At 46.5% G+C, this 17716-nt stretch overlaps 1 protein-coding gene and 1 long non-coding RNA gene across 2 annotated transcripts in view; both read left to right on the top strand.

Moving 5' to 3' along the window:
• Window positions 1-8868, top strand: part of Nckx30c (solute carrier family 24 member Nckx30C) — a 112058-nt gene extending 103190 nt beyond the window's left edge. Inside the window, exon 7 of the mRNA XM_078193687.1 lies at window positions 3142-8868. Coding sequence (XP_078049813.1) covers window positions 3142-3382 — 241 coding nt within the window. The 3' untranslated portion in view covers window positions 3383-8868. The remainder of the gene's footprint in view (window positions 1-3141) is intronic.
• LOC144476578 (uncharacterized) lies at window positions 8863-15519 on the top strand. The gene is made up of 2 exons (XR_013495049.1): window positions 8863-12432; window positions 12572-15519. It is a non-coding gene; the product is annotated as an uncharacterized LOC144476578 (long non-coding RNA).
• The last annotated feature ends 2197 nt before the right edge of the window (window positions 15520-17716 follow it).

Here is a 17716-nt window from a genome sequence, read left to right on the forward strand (position 1 = left end):
AATTGAATCGTTAACGTCCTGCGGCGATAGCCCTTGCTCCCTAAACGGCGATACTGCAATCGATCAACGGCTTATTAAAAAGTCAGCGTCACACTCTGCGGACTCGGTCGGATACGTATCTGGGTATCTCGGGGAATCTGGGACACGGCGAAGTTCGGCAGCGGCGCGGCGGTGTCCGAAACGTCCGGAAACCCCTAAAGAAAAATGTAGCCCGGCCGCGGGAAGCCCGCAGAGGCTGCGAAGCTGGTCATCGCCAGTAATTAGGCTAATTGACTTAATTAATTTAATCGGCTTCCTATTCCGTGTGGCGTCTCGATAAATCTTGGAGCCGGAACGGAATCGCGCCGGGGAAACGGGGACAGCGATAAACTGCGTCGGGGAACGTGGACCAACGCCCCTTAACTCTTTCGCTCCGAACGACGGATATATCCGACATCCACGTGGATACTCGCAGAGCCGAACGACGGATATATCCGACATCCACGTGGATACTCGCAGAGCCGAACGACGGATATATCCGACATCCACGTGGATACTCGCAGAGCCGAACGGCGGATATATCCGACATCCACGTGGATACTCGCAGAGCCGAACGACGGATATATCCGTCATCCACATAGAAACTTGCAGAGCCGAACGGCGGATATATCCGTCGAGTGGATGCCGCGTATATGCGGCGCTCGGCGCGAAAGGGTTAAAGACGTAAGTGCGAACATCGAAGACTGCCGACGCGCATCATGCGCACTGCGCGGCGCGTTGCCTCGTTCAGCGGCGCTACTCCCGCGGAACGGACTGCCGTAGCGAAAGGGTTAAAAACGCGAAAAAACTGGGAGACGCCGCGGGTAACGGTAGCGCCTGACGGATTATTGCGTTCGCGAATGGACTGTGACTCGGTGGCGACGCGCGACGAATTCGTGGCTAATGAGAGACGCGACACTCGATATCGTAAAACGGGCGCGAGGGCGAAGCGCGAGATGGGAACAGGGAACGGCGGCGATGATATTATTATAGTGATCGTTAAGGTCTTTATTACGGTGTATTCGGTGTATACGAGGCGCAACGAGCCGCGCTAATCCACCAGTGAAAAGAAAATCGCGCGAACGACTCGGCTGGCGATTAAGCGAACGTTCCCAAGCAACGCGGCTGTCAGTATTGTATTCCAGACCTTCATGATCATTTCATCTTTGTGGATCGCGTTAAAATCCTTGCGGCAAAGGTGGAGGCTTTATCGACGGCATCAGTGCATGCAAATCTGCTGACGAATCACTAGCTGGGTACATTATTTCGTTGTTATATCAAGATTACGTCAAAGGTTCAAATTGAGTCTGAACTTTTTGTCTGCCATAATAGCAAACACCTTTGTATTCCACTAGATTATTTTTAAAATGAATAAGGCAATTGCGTTATTGTGAGGTGACCAATTGTCGTGCCTTTCATTTCTTTCCCGGTATAATTAACTTTACATGCGTCAAATGAGTCGTGTCAAGTGAGTGGTGATAGAAAGGAAACAATTATTAACTAACTAGGCCTCTTGCAATTAAAAGTGTTTATTGCATGTAATAATAGTCCACCAACTGCATTTTAAATACTAGAACTAATTCTGGAAGGTCTAAGGAGTCTGAAGGTGAACATTTTGGGAAATATCAGGTCGGGTCATAAATAACTTCCCCGTGCTGCTAAGTAGAATCTATTGTTCGTGTCTACCCACTATGAGTTACCGGGGAAAACAAGTTCTCGGTTTCGCTAAATACATAAGGTTTAAAAATGAATAAAACAAAACAAAATAAATGTCTGGCAAGAAGATGGGAAATATTTATAATTGACTCGGAGACGCGTACGGCGCAGTGCAAAGTCAAACAATCGAGCAGCATGTTAATTCGCGCAACGATGATCGCGGTTTCGCGAGGAGGAAAACGCCCTGCCGGTAAAATACCGTAGACTCGTTCTCTCTGTCCCATGTTTGCAGAAACGAGCGTGCTCGCGGCCGCGAGTTCTGCCAGTTTGTTCGTCGAATCGGGATCACCTCGGGCCGATCTCCAGCCGAGAACGCACACAGTGCCGCGCATGCACACGAACGGGCGCTCTCGCAGCCGCATACGCACGCACGATTTCCTGGAGCTTGGCCGGGTTTCGGCAATCGACTCGATCGAAGATCGATTCGGTTCCACGCATCCGTTGTCCGGCTGCCAGCTGGCAGCCTGCCCGGGAAGAAAACCGCTGGAACGCTCGCTTCTGCTGGCCCCCGGAACCCTCTTCCTCTTCCTCTTCCTCTTCCACTTCCACTTCCACTTCCACTTCCACTTCCACTTCCTCTTCCTCTGCCCCAGCCCACGCCTTGTCTCGCCGCGACTTCTCGCGGCCCTGCGGCTGTCAGCCGCGGCGAAAAAACCGCATACATATCTAGCCGTAAGACGTGATTGCGCCCCGAACATTGCGATTAGAATGTGTCCGAACGGAAAATAATGCGCGGCGAACGACAGTGGGAACGCAACCCCGTCGAACACGATTTATCGGTTCCGGTTCGCCAACCTCGTCCCAGTTCCCGATGAGTCACGGGAAAATCCAAGGATTCGTCCACTCTGATTGCGGGAGATGAAAGATGGATGGGATGGGGCGATCCTGCGTTTCTCAGCCAAAAATTTACTCGTTTTACTGGGATCTGAGTTCTTGTCGCCTTCGCAAGTTGTGCAATCGTGAAACAATAAGCGTTCGCGTTGTCAGCGTACGGCTCTATGCACGCGATTCACTTTTCTTGATCATAACCACTTTTCACTCGCAACCACAGACCAGGTCAAATGAAGGTGTACAAAAAAATCGATAGTAATGGATCTTTCATTATTTATTTGATTATTAGATAAACGAGTAGACACATGCAAAATAGCGAAATAATTTTTGAACAATTTAAAGATATTGCAGCACTGTCAGCTCATTTATATTAGTAAGGAAAGGGATAAATATCTATGTACAGTTCCTATATCTTGTGACTAATGAAGGCTATATTTTAAATTTTATATTAAATAATTATCATGAACTTACTAAAATGATTGCAGGTGTTACGCAGACAATTTCCAAGAGTATTCAGAAGAAGTTTGTAAGCAAGCGTAATTCGGACTAAAATCGTGATAACTTTTCTGTCGACAGGCTTCCGGTGCCCTGGCTGCTGTACGGCCTGATATACGGGAAACCGGTGGAGGTGAACTCGGTGGGCATGGTGTGCAGCATAGCGATCCTGTTCTGCATGCTGTTGTTCGTGATCATGAGCATCGCGTGCTTCAAGTGGCGGATGAACAAGGGCCTCGGGTTCACGATGTTCCTCCTGTACTTCGTGTTTGTGGCGGTCTCGTTGATGTTCGAGTACGAGTTCCTGGTCTGTCCGGTCTAGGACCGAGCTCGGAGAGGAGGAGCACGCGATCGGCAGCAAGCCAGGTGTCCAGAAAGATGGACCGCGGATCGACGCACACATACGGGTCTCGTAATCTCGTGATAGGCATCGTTCCGTCGTCGCGGCGACCACGGTGACCGCGTCTCCTCCTCGAATCGATCGGGCGAGGAACGGGCGACGGACCACAGCCTTTCCCGGGATACAACTCTCGAAAACTGTTGACACAGAAAACCCCCCCACCCCACCGAACCCCCGATTCCCAGGTATCCCAGCTGAGAATCCCCTAGAAAATCGAAACGGGTGATTCTAACCCATATATAGGGCCGGTGACCGACGGCGATCTCACGCCTAGTGTCGGCTTCGGCGCGACTAAACGAAGCGTGCGTTTGTTTTTACGTTTGTTTGTTGCGTTCTGCGTTCGACACTAGCTCGGCAAGTATATTAACTACTACGTGTACATATTGTATAAACCTTGAAATACCTGAAACAAAATACTCATCTCCTTAAGAACCGTGAAACCGCGGTGCGCCGTTGTCCGGCGAACGACGGGAACGGGCGCCGGTTTTTGTTTAGCCGCAGCGAGCGGGTCTGGCCGATCGTGCCAACGATCGCGCGACCGTATAACAGACAACCGCGACTTTCTAGAATCCGGGAGAAGGGTGAGGGGGCAGAAAGCAAAACCCCCTACTTCGCCGCGCGTCCCACAACCCCCTTTTTAACTCCTCTACTGTTCTCACTGTTCTCGTTGTATTCTATAATTCGATTTCTTCATCTTCTTCTACTTCTTCTTCTTCTTCTTCTTCTTCTTCTTCTACTTCTACTTCTTCTACGATTTCCTCTACGATACTTATCCTAGTTATCCTAGCGTCTTGGACGATCCGATCGTCAACGCCTCTCGTTAGCCTCCGGCGAACCTCGACGGTTTATTCTAGATCCGAACGACGATCGACGCGTACCTCTCGCACGATGTTCCGCGGACGACCTAACGGGAGGCCGACCAAATCCGTCGATGTTCTCCGCTTCGATCACACCAAAGGCGGCGTCGCGTCGGTTGAACTGCCAAATTGTCTCGATCAAGTGGACAATGAACTCTCGCTGAACCGTGTAAACGATGGTCCCGGCATCGCCAAGCCGCAAGCCAGTTCCACGGCGTAACCGATCGATGATCGAACTGGCCCCGCGCCGGCCGCGCCGCGATCGAACCTCTCTATTGGCACGAACCCATCGTACCGGCACGATAGACGCTCTCGTTAGACGATGGATGGGCCCGACCGCTCGCTGATTTCTCTCTCTAAGACAACAGTCTCTTCTCGCCTGTAAATCGTAGGGTCTAGACACTTATTCGGTCTCGGGTCGGCTGCGATGATCGGCATGCCAAATCCTCAGCGATTCAAGGGTCCGCGATGCTTCGAACAATTTCTCCGACCTCGTCGTACATACCACTCCAAACGATTACGATGATCAACGAGGTTTCGAACCCACCCACAAAATTCTTAACACTAAATGTACCGAGCATGAAATGTGACTGACGTGTATTGTCTCAAAATGAATGACACGACTACGTTGCGATAGAATTTTCACCATTTTTATTATAACGTATGTTTGAATTAAGAAATCTGTTCGATCGTTTCCTATAAAAGAGTTTTTCCGATGTCAGCAACCACAGAACAAGAAATTTGAAACCGGGTCAATATTACTAACATGGTAAGTTCGGTGTTAAATAATTGAAACCCGTGGAAAATGGCAAGTCTACGTCATTGGCATCGACTGCGTCAAACGGGTACGTGTTTCCTGGTAAAATCAAACTCCGTCGCGCCGTTTTACGTAACCATCGTAAGCGAAGATCCTTTTACCTCCACCGTTATCGAACGGCGGCCTCTCTTGTCCACGTACATTCTTATCTTTTATTCAAAAAGAAAATATAACAAGCTGCTCGCTGATTCGATCCACCACTCGCGATCATATAATTGCATCGTGAAAACACGCTGTGGATTATGTGCTTTCGTAACGTTCGCGGAAATGCAACGTGCAACGAAAGGAACTACTACAATTTTAACATCCCTTGAAACGGAAACACTCCCTGTTAAAACGATACAATACCGCAGTCAGATTCTCGATAACGTCATTACTTTTATGCGTAATAATTGGTAATTAAGAGGAAAGCGAATCGTTCGGGGTGTTCAAAGCGGTCCAAGATCCATTGTTTCGGCTAGAATCGTCCGCGGTGTTCGTGAGAAGTCTGTTTTTGCCTTGATAATGCGTTGTTTCGCGAACGAGAACGCGGACCTCGAACGCGAGCGGATATCTAGACCGACTCGATGATCGCTGCATCCATCTGGAGAAATCGATCTATGTCAGTCGTCGGATCGGATCCGAGCCGCGCCGCATCGGACTATGTTCGCGCGAACAGATCGAAACGCGCGCTTCCGGTCCGAGCCGCGCTCGTTTTTAAACCTCAATTACTGTACTACTCAGCAAAAACCTAGTCTACGTAAGCGGCATGCGAGCTGATCGAACATTCCTAAAGCGCGTAGAGATCCCGAGGAGACGCATGCCCGCGTAAGATGGCCGCGCGAACAGCTCGGCGACCATTAAAATCGAGCACCGCGACGCTTGCTCTGCACCTATTGATGGTAATCGCGTTTACGCCGAGCAGAATCACGCGGCTCTCTCCGCGGATAGACTTAAACGCGATCTGTCTAGCGACTGGGTCATCGGTCTCCGAAATTTGCCAATTTTTCTCAAAAATTCGCGAAGAAAGCACGATCTATGTATGTACTTGCAGGCGACGATTCAACCGGAACGTTGTTTGGACGTGTTTAAGGAATGGTTTATTAAATCGAGTCATAAATAAGTTCCGTTTTGTTATCTGACATTTACTTTGCTCTTTTATTTATCTATTTTTTTTTATTTTTTATTTATTTAGATGCCTTGTCAATTTGGTGAACGCAAAACCTTGTTAATCCCGGTGACTTATACATACAAAACAAATGTTTCGGTGATGAATATGAACAATATATTCTATCCAGCTGCATCGGAAGTTATTTATGACTTGATCTAATAATACAACGATGCATTGGGTTCATAGGTTCGGTGTTATTTAAATCCTTGTTTTATGCAGCAAGATAAACACTTTATTGAAAGCGAAGACGAATAATTCCTCACGGAAGCGTTTGAATAGTGTTAACAAAATGGCCGATAAATCTGTCTCTATCGAAACATCTTAATATACTTAAATCAGGTGCGTTCCAACAAAACAACGACAAGAGAAACATTGACCAAGTCGCTGCGAACAGAACGCGTCTTCGAACTAACGAAGCACGGCCATGTGGGCACCGTGAAGCGATAGATAAAGCCGTCAGAGAAATGTTCGCGCGAATAAAAGACCTCAGCTTCACGGTCCCGCTAGTTGCCGTCACTCACCGAGCTATTTTTTCGCTAACATTCTTTCGAGTTCTCGATGTCACGCTATGACACGCTATGGTGATACCGTTTAGACAATGTTGGATTATTCTTACGACTATGATTATTACCGTTATTATGATTACCACTGCGACGACCGTCATCGCCATCCTTGCGACCATTGTTCACCATTACCATCCTCGTTATCGTTCATTAACATCATAGTCATCATCATCATCGTCATCGTTGTCGTCGTCATTGTCATTATCATCGTTGTTGTTACATGTACACGCGAAGAGAAACAGAGAGTGCGGTAGAGAGAACGGGAAACATGTACAGACTTAAATGGTGTGAAAGTGCGAGTGAGAGGGAAAGAACGAGAGAGAAAGAACGAGAGAGAGAGAGAAAGAGAGAGATAATCGGATGAAGATTTTTAATTAACCGTTAAACAGATTCTGTATTATATGAAATGTTTCAAAGTACGTTTTAAACGCGTAGAATTAACGATAGTTGTAACGTGATATCGATTAAGTTTAAGGACACGGTTCGAAAATTTTTTGCGGTAAGTGACTGTTCGGAACGATGCAAAGAGAATGAAAGAAAATAATAAAGTCAGAGGAAGGAAGAAAATGAGAGAGAGGGGGAGGAGGGAGACGCGTTACGTATCGGGAACCGCCCTGAACGCCTAACAGCGGCCTAGCTTTTTACTAAAGAAGAAACAGAAAACAGCCAAAAAAATGGGAACTGTGGGGAACGCGAGGTAAGTCGACGCTGGAAACGGGATCGGCAAGGAACAACACCAGCAGGTGTTGAACGAAGCGTGAGGCGGAACAACAGAGAGAGAGAGAGAGATAGAGAGAAGAAGGGAGAGATTGAGAGAGCTGAACTGATTCGGCGGCGACATTCGCTTCACGACGTACTTTTATACATCCTCGGCAACGAAGGAACATCCGGCTCGCGATTCAGCTGCTAACGCGCTTCAGCTCTCTTTGGCCAGCCACGATCTCATCCCTACCTGCTGTCGCTGGCTCGTGCAAGAAACGACAAGTTCGCTGAGCAAGAACGATTGCACGAGAGACCACTCGGAGCAAGCGTAAGCAGAGATTGCCCCGTGGCTCGCTGTCCCGGCTCGTTGGAGCAACGAAACCACGCCCTCTCGAAGCAGGCCACGCCTACTGTCCCCAGTTGGAGAGGAAGATCGGACGATCTTCTATCGTGAGATTGAACGTCTCTTCTTACTCTGACGTTGTCTGCCTCGAAAGGGTAATTCAGAGTGCTCTCGAGGGTAGAGAAAGAGAGCCCGTTGTCCATGCCTGACCTAGGAGAACCGAAGGGGAAGGAGAAATCGTCGCGTCTGTCAGCCTTATTATCTACCGATTCGTTCTAATGATTCAGCTCGTCGATCTAGTTCAGGCATAGGCACGAATTGCTCTGCGGACAACCATCGCGGCCGCTGCGCAGGAAGAGGAAGAGAGCACAACACGGGCAGTCTTCAATTGCAAGATAGACAGTTCCTGGCTTTCACAACGTTGTTCGTCCTGAACGTTGCTCCGGGAGCAATTCGAGACGCTCGTAGCACACGCCTGATCTATTCTCGTCGATGACCCCGCCCATTCGTTAACGAGACTGTTCTTCAGGGCCGGCTGTTCTTCTTCACGTTCGCTCGACGCAGAGCGACCGAGAGCCCGAACAGTCGAAGGAACCGGTCGTAGTTGGATGTGATCGATCGTAAATGGACACGGATCGGTCCCGAACAGGTGCAAGCGTGCAGGCGGAACAGAAAGCGTGCGGACACGCGTAACGAACCAAAGGGGATGGGAGGAAAGCATTTAGCGAGAAGTAGCCGATAGGATGTAGCGTTTCTTAATAGTTCTTGTAAATGATAAAAACCGCGAAGCAAGTAGCGAAAGATGCACAATACGATCTTCCCGAGGTATCGATCACCGATCAACAAATTACGTTCGAACGAGAGGAGACAAGAGAATGCGAAACGTCGGCGCCATTTCTTGCGGTCCGTAGCGGTTTTTAGCACACCACGCCGCGCCGTGGAAACGAAAGAGAGAACGTCAGCGTGTGTGCGTTTGTATGCGAGGGCGCGCGCTCGCGATGCAGATTTCGCAGAGAAAAGTATTACGCGTTCAACGAGATCGATCTGCCATCCTAGTCGACTTCCACGACCGATAATTATGCAATTATTTTATATCTTAATTTCAAGCGGTTCAAGAATTGTCGAAGCGAAATTCTATCCCATATGAAATTCTATTCCGTAACACGTCGAGTTACGAAACTATCTTTTTTATACAAAAATCGCTGATCAACTAATTTTAAAAATCAAAAATCGTGGTAGTCGACGAGGTGCAGCTTAATTTCCACAATCTCCTGGCCCAGATCGCCAGTTTGATCTCAGACAGTGTTCGCAGAACGTTGGGAGCGGGGTCGCGCAGAAGAAACGGAGATCCAGCCTGCGTTTAGCGGATTTAGGGTCGCGAATCAAGGCGAACAACCGTTCGAGCCTCGAAATTGCCTCTCGGCCGTGTGGTCCCCGCTCGATATATCGCTGCAAATCGCGCCGGAGCGGAGCGGAGCCGGGAAAGAGGTCGACCAGAGTCGGCGCGCCGCGGCGGAGCCATAGAAACTCTAACGAGATACGAACGAAGAGACCAACAATAGATTTTGTTACGTTGTTCTCGTTGGAAGGCGACGCACGGAAATGATAAGCGCCACGCCGGCCGCGGATGAACGAGGAATCGCGTGATAAGGCGAAGGTCGGCCGAGAGGAGGTTCGACGCTCGACGGTCCTATCGCGCTCATAATTTCTACTTTATAATACTTTAGGATATACATCGCCGTGAGGGTGAACGGGGACACATCGAGTTACGATTCTGTTCGCGACGTTGCCCGAAAAATGTAGACGTGGCCAGCGCCTCGAGAATCATTTTTATATAATCGCGTGGGCGTTGGATCGTTTCGGCGCGACCCGGTTCCGAAACTTTCTCGGGACTTGCCACGTGTCGGGAACCATATGAGCACGGTTCGTACGACTGCGGGGAAACGATGCGCGAATAGGGTGCCTTGATTTCCGAATTTCCTGCGCTCAATTTTTGCTCCATTTTGAGTAAAAATCTTTTTCAAAATACCTCTGTTTCTCTGAGTTCTATCGCAATGTTCGAAAAGAGGATGAATTTTCTATTATCGTCGGGCTAATATTTGTTCATTCGCGTGTGCACGTTAACTGTTATCGATTCACAGAGTGATTACAAAGTTTCGGTCGATTGTGTACGTACAATACGTAAATTCTTGTCGGTCAGGAGCTTTCGCATTTCCAATGGGCCGAGCAAAACGCTCCGTCATTGTTTCGTGACCACCGGACTACGAATCTTTATGCAAATTCCAGGGTTCCTGGCTTATTTTACGATAAACGGAAACGTTCACCTTGTTTAAAATCGTGTCAATGTTCGTGGACCGTTTCCACGTTTTTAGCTACAAAAACATCCTGTTACCGAACTAAAAAATCGTTGCGTGCCGCGTAACAGTCCCCAGTCCGGTGGTCCAACGTTATTTTCTAGATGGTCGAGCGACGGTACCACGAATGAAAAGAATTGTAGCATCGTGAACGCGCGCGCGCGAGTATGCGTGTAGAATTGCAGGAGCGCGTGTGAGTGCGTGTAAATGTGTGTACGAGGAAGAGAGAGCGAGAGAGAGAGAAAGAGAGAGAGATAGAGGGAAAAGAAACAGAAGGTACGCAGCGACGAGAAACGAAATTCCGCTTAAAGGCTTAAACATATTCTCTTGGCAAACGAGAAGGCGCGAACGCACATATCAAAGACAAAGAGACATTGACTATTATAGAGGTAACTGATCACTTTAGCGGTATTATTAGCGTTACGTAATTCGTAAGATATTTAGGTGAAAGAAAAAGAAAACAGAGAGAATACAAACGCGTTTCAGAGTTTCTATATATATATATGATTAAAGATTATTATATATATATACATATATTACTGTTGTCGGATCTCGATCGGAACCCGACGATCTCGATCCGATCGCGTGCAGATCGTTGTTGGGGACGCGCGCGCGCGCGCTCGCGCGCACACACACTGGACGCGCACACACCACTGTATTACAATATAAGGACGTGTGTGCGCGCGTGCGACAAAACAAATGCACGCGTGATAGACAAAACTGGGGCCGGGCAAATTATCGATCTTCGGCGTATGCCATTGTTTCTTGTGATTAGTTACATGTAATAAACAGACACGAAACAAACAGAAAAACACCCACCCACACACACACACACACACATGCGCACACGAAATATAAATACATGAAGTAGCATGGACATAGACACAGCGCGGGCGCGCTTGCGCGTACGAACGCACATATTGTATATATTATATATATTTATACGTATATAATATAATATGTACATACGTGCGGTCTCGTTTGTTCCGGTTCTTTTTTTCACGTGCGTTTTTTTTTTTATACTGACGTTCAATTACAATCGATTCCCAAAGGGAGTTCCGAGTAATTCTGCTGGACGTGAGTATGGTGACGTGGGAGTGTAGCATAGATTACTTTCGATGTATGTACAAAGAAATACGACAGACGGTCGATACACGCAGCAGAAACACACACACACGCGAACACGGGACACGTACACACGCGGACAACACATACATATATACATATATTTTATGATTGTCGTTGTTGAATTCGTCGCATTACCATAGGGTTTTACCCCCGTCCATCGCCACAAGTAGTAGACGTATACCGGAGATACGATGTAGTTGATGAGATCCGGATTTTATGAGGTACATACACAGAGGGAGAGACGAGAAAACGATACCTAGGTTTACTCAGATACCTTAGCGAGAACGGACACGGAGGATGGGAAACAAATAAAATGAGAGAGAGAGAGAGAGAGTGGGGGGAGAGGGAGAGAAAGAGAGAGAGAGAGATAGAAAGGGAGGAGCGGAGAAGAAGGATATTATAAATAATACAACTATTATATATACGTATACATACATATATTATATACGATATATTATATTATATCGTATGTGATATATTGTATCATATATACATTTATGTTATGTATATGTATATATATGCATATACATACTTATATACATTGCAGCAGCGCATACAAATATATAAAGGTTCTAACGTTGTATACGTTCTGGATGAGAGCAAGTCCGAGGATGATTTTATTACGATAAAATGCTTTCTTTCGCTCGTGCGTACGAAAACACGCGCCGTTGTCGGTCCCGTTACAACCCTTTCTCTGCCCTTTAGTATTTCATCGCTCCGTTCGTCGTCTGCTCCGTCATTCTACATAGTTTCGTTGTCTTTCGTCCGAATAAGTTACAGAATCTTGTGCTGGGAAATTGATAACGGTACAGAGAGAAATCTTGTGGATTCGATGGGAATACGATATGGCGACGAAGACGCAAAGCAGCCTGGTAAATTAGCGACACCAGGGCCAGCTGCGCGAAGCAGCCTCTTTCGAAATTAGTTCCTCTTTTAGACCAGTTCTGGAAATTTTGAAATGCTCAAAACGGCCCTGGAACCTAGTTCAGATCTGAAGGAAGGCTTCCCGTTCGCGGTCCCAGAGGATGCACGCCTGTCCACTGCATCGTTATGCCCAAGTATATTCACTGTCATCTCAGTTTTTAATGTTTCCGTGAATTAGAGATTATCGCAATTCGTAGTTGTTTATTTTCCTAAAACGTTATTGGTATATTTGAAACACTGGTGTTACTGATTTTCTGATCTACTGTTTTTCAGAGTGGCATAGCAAGTGGAATAGGTATAGAATTGCTCAGCCTCGATTGTGGAATTTGCTTCACAGAGGAAAACAGAAATTCCGTATTTCGACCAACCCTTCGGGTGGACTCTACGGATAAGTGAATCGTTAATAATTTGTTCATTGTATGGTGGTATCACTGTGCAAACAGTAGATTAAGGTAATCCGCTATCATCGCGCTACAGTTTAATGCTGCGAGGCAAGATTGATTTTCGTTTATCATTTCGATGTGAATCCATGTTGAATATATTATAATGTTTGCAACTGTAACTCTCGACCAGTGTCGCGCCGCCTGTAGAAATGGATTTATTTGCAAGTTTTAGTTGTTTCGAATCGAGGAAACCAAAAATCACGCGACTGGTGAAGGGTTGAAGTCCAAGTGGAGGATCGAAATAACTAATTTCGTCGACTGCGAACGTTTCTGCGTATTCGATTCAGGGAAGCTAATTATTTTCCGAATAAATTTTGGTTGACGGGAAGTGCGTGGAAGAACAACGGCAGCGAGAGGGTTGAACTCGGTCGCGCGACTGCCGATTCTGTTTCTCGCGGACATTTAGGGTACATGCGATTAGACGAGAGGAGAAAGGAAGAACCCGCGTAGCACCGTACATTATTAACTAATACATAAACGATACATAAATGATAAAATATTTATGAATTTTACTACGGATTGCAGCGTGCACGTGCAATTTGCTCGAGATACAACGAGAGGTCTCGACAAGCGATTTGACGATTTTTGTGATACCCGTCGAAATATGTAAACGGCAAATCGATCTTCTCGATGGACGACCGACCACGCTTTTTCGTTTGTCTCGATATACATACAGAAAAGAGAGAGAGAGAGAGAGAGAGGGAGAGAAAGTGAGGGAAAAACAATATATCACGATTAGTAAGGCGGAAAAACCAAGTAAAAGAGCAAAAAAAGTAGAAATAACAAGAGAAAACCTTTCATACGGAAAAAACACCGGTGGGACGAAAAACAGAAAACGAGCATGTAAAGAGGAGGAGAAGTAAAAGTAAGTACCTTCGCGCGAACAATGGCGGTCATATTACATGCTGCAGCACCAACGACCACGCGTTTACAACTCACGCCTCACGCAGGACGACGAGTTTTCGGGCTTAAATAATCCTTAGAGCGAGAACAAGCTGAAACGAACGCGAGCGCGCGCGAGCAAGCGAAGCATTACACGCGAGGGTTTAAGCGCAAAACAAAAAATAGTTGAACAAGCAAGCAAACAAGCAAGCAAACCAAAAACAAAAAAAATAAACATAATAAAATACAGATAAAGAAAGCGTAATGTAGTGGACGAGAAAAACGTCACGCGACAAGCAAACCCAAAAAAAGGAAAAAAACAGAAAAAGCGGAAAACGTAACAGGCTGATGTGTTTAAAAAAAGTGAACAAACGTTCGCCGCGACGGAATCGACGTCGAAGAAGTCCGGTGGTCCCCGTACCGGCGGGTGAATTAACGGGAGATCGAAATTCGATTCGAAAATCGTGTCGACCGACGCCGTCGCGGTCCACGTCCGCGTGCAATAATACAGAATATATAAACAATATTAATATCATTATATACAACATTTTTACGACATATACGAAATACGACATAGAGAAAATGCAGGTGAGAACAAGTTTAGGATAACATTACTTGTTGTTGTCTACCATAGCGTTGTAGTTATATACAATTACAGAATAGAATATTAATTATAGGCAAGCTGAAGCGTGTGTGCGAGAGAGAGAGAGAGAGAGAGAGAGAGAGAGAGAGAGAGACGGCGAGATAGTGAAAAAGAGTGAGAAAAAGAGAGAGAGGGACAGGGAGAGAGAGAGAGAGAGAGAGAGAAGAAACAAAGAGGGTGCAAGGGACACAGTGTGAGTGACGATGAACGAATGCGAGTGAGAATGCGTATACAAACAAGAGAGAGAGAGAATGAAGGAGGGAGAGGGAAAGAGGGAGAGAAAGAAAAAAATCAGCGCAATTGTCGAGCGTATATGTTACTATTATAGCGATTATATATATTCACATATATATGTACTGTACATATACCTATGTGTATATATATACATAACCGAGGAAAGGCGGAAATCAATGATTAGCAGTATATACAGAAGTCTATACATATAAACTTTATTAAAAAAACGTGTGTGCCTATGTGCGCACGTGCGTACGCGCGCGTACGTGCGGACACACTTCGACAGTCCCGAATTCGCCCGGCTCCGACCCGAACATCCGAAACGACCCCTAACGACCCGTAACGACCCGAAACGACCTGCCCTGTTCTGCAGAGACCCCGATGTTCCTCTCTCTTCTGGCCCTTGAACCTTAGAACCTTGTCCTCGTCTTCTTGCTTGCGCCTCCATATTCCTCCCTCTCTTTATCTCTCCCTCCCTCCCTCTCTCTCTCTCTCTCTCCCTCATGCTCTCTTTTAAGCTATCTCTCTCACTCTCAAGTTCTATAAAGCTTACCTTGTCCCTCCTTCTCTCTCTCTCTCTCTCTCTCTCGCAGTCCCTCTCCATCTCCCTCTCCCTCTCCTCGTATATTCTTCACACGCACTTGCGCACATATCCATGACGCATTACCGTAGCCGTGTTGTGTAGGGAATGTCTTTAACGAATAAGAATACGATTTCTCATGTTACATGTTATACGAAGAAAAACTTGCAGCAAAAGCGACACACAAAAAAAATAAAATAACGATAAAGATAAAAACTACTAATGGTATTATAAACGAAGCAAAAAAAAAACTAACGAGACAAGTCTCTTCTCCGGTCAGTTGCAGGATCGCTCGAACGTCGTCGAATCAATAAATTCCCGTTGTGCAACCGAACAGAAACAAAACGAAACGAAACAAAAAAAAATAATAAAAAACGAACAGAAAAATGGAAACGGAACGGAGAGCGGAGGGTAGTTTTGGGGGGAGTATAAAACGAAAACCTATTGTAGAGAGAGAGAGGAAGAGAGAGAGAGAGAGAGAGAGAGAGAGAATGAGAGACACGATGGAGGAAAGAAGGGAATGGCGTGACACGCGAGGTGACAGACGAAGGGAGAAGGTTTTGTTAAACGAACGCGTATCGTCGATGGAAGAGAGCACGAGCATGCTGCACGCCGGATATTCGGTGGCAACAAATAGACTTCTTGCGTTCTAAGGTCCATTTTCGTGTTCATAGTTGCGCGATGGAGCACTCAAGGATTTCGACGGTCTCGTTTCTGGCTCCTCCCATCGACCATACGCTCGCTCTGTACATTACAAGTTGTTCGTGTTACTTGTTGGCGGACCATGGACCTTCACGCGATCGCCGTGCTATCAAAATCGTTGCGCCAACCTTAGAAAGACAGCAGGAAGCTCCTCGGTATCATGGATCGTGGGTTATTAATTACCGGAAGCCTATTAATCCTCGCACGTTCCTCGGAAGTAGCTGCCGGGAAGATCCTGGAATTCAAATTCATACAATTTTTGCATCGTTTGGAAAGTTACCATAGAACAGAATCCGTGAAAAATTCAAATAATTAACGGAATTCAAGAGAAAAATATCTAGCGAACATTCAGACGGAACTTCTTGAGGAACATTTAAGTCATTGTTACCAACCCTCTCACGATCGTAAAGTGAACATTCGCCGAGTTTCTGTCTCCGATTACTGTAAAATCTTTGGTTCCTTCACAATTGCGTTCTACTTTATGCATTCGAAATGCGAAATTGCAAAGAAAATTCCATCGGTCAAATTCAGACGCGAAACGAAAACGGATGAAAACGGGGAGCGTTTGAAAGCCGCTGAAACATGTGAAACTTCGAGGAAATATTCTTCGTCTTTCTACGGTTCATAAATTCCTCGTTGAGAATAGAATAAATTTGCACAAGCATCGATTCGCGTGAACGACCCAGGTCCACCGGTTATTCTTACGGCTACTAGCATTATGATTATTGTTATTATTATTGCTACCGGTATGTGTGTACATGTATACATGTATAGCAGGGTGTATGTATGTACATATAGACACGTATGTTTGGCAGCAGCGGCGTTCCTTTATTCGTGGCTCGATCCTTTTTCCCTCGTTTCACCCCGCCCCACACGTTTGCTGTGCCAGAAATTCAGAACATCGCCAGACCGGGCTCTCCGCGTGGGCAAAGGAAGGATCAACCCCTGAAAAAGCGCGACAAACATTCGGTCGAACGGATCGCGCTGACGCGCTCGATCGTTCATCATCCCCTGTCGCGATCGCGCGACACGTCTCTGTACCTTCGGAACCGTGGTGGCAAGCAACTCCGGGCACCGTCGATTTGTTTTTCGATTTGCGATACTAACGGAGAACTATTTTTCGCTGGCCTGTCAACCGACTGGGAACTTCAATCTCCAAAACACACACGCGATACGAAATAAAAGATAACGCCGATCGACCGCAGTTTAATCCGCAGTAAATATCGAAACCGTTCACTCGCGATGATCGACGATAAATTAGAGAAGTTGATCGCTTACGAATTTACGCGAGTCTTTTGGAAACTATACGCTTTAACCCTTCGCGTTGTGATAAAGATTTGGACGAATTACTTGGGCACACGGAACTGTAAACAACAAGGAATCGTTTCGATGAAAGAAATCTTTTGACAAGGGGTTCGAGCCGCCATTGATGTTTCGACAACGACTTCTATCGCACCGTGATAGATTGCAACCAGAATTTCGCGTTGCAATAGTTCCTTAGCGCGTGAGTAGCTTCCGGTTGCATAGAATTAGCGGCGGATACTTTCTGATCAATTGGATCGCGATGCGAGGTGTATAGAACGCGATGCTTTTGGTTGAAGCATGTTCGCCGAACCGGTTTCTATTCGTCCGCTTTTAATGGCTTTCGAAGTATCCCGTCAGCGAACAAAATTACTCTCCGGTTGCCTCTGAAATTAATTAAATCGCCGAGTACCGCTTTAACGATCAAGCTACCGGATGATCCCCGAGATTGATTTCGCGAGGAACAGGATCGAAGCGTCAGCGCGCTGCTCAGTGGGTGGAAAGATAGGCGAGGGGATGCGCTATCTAGGAACAATACATCGGATATACGGGTCAACGATGCCCAGTGTTTCTTTTTTACGTCGTTGTCTTTCTTTCTTTCCTTCTTTTTCTCTTGCTCTTTAACAGTTAAC

The sequence above is a fragment of the Augochlora pura genome, chromosome 10, assembly GCF_028453695.1.
Source record: "Augochlora pura isolate Apur16 chromosome 10, APUR_v2.2.1, whole genome shotgun sequence".
Classification (NCBI taxonomy): Eukaryota; Metazoa; Arthropoda; class Insecta; order Hymenoptera; family Halictidae; genus Augochlora; species Augochlora pura.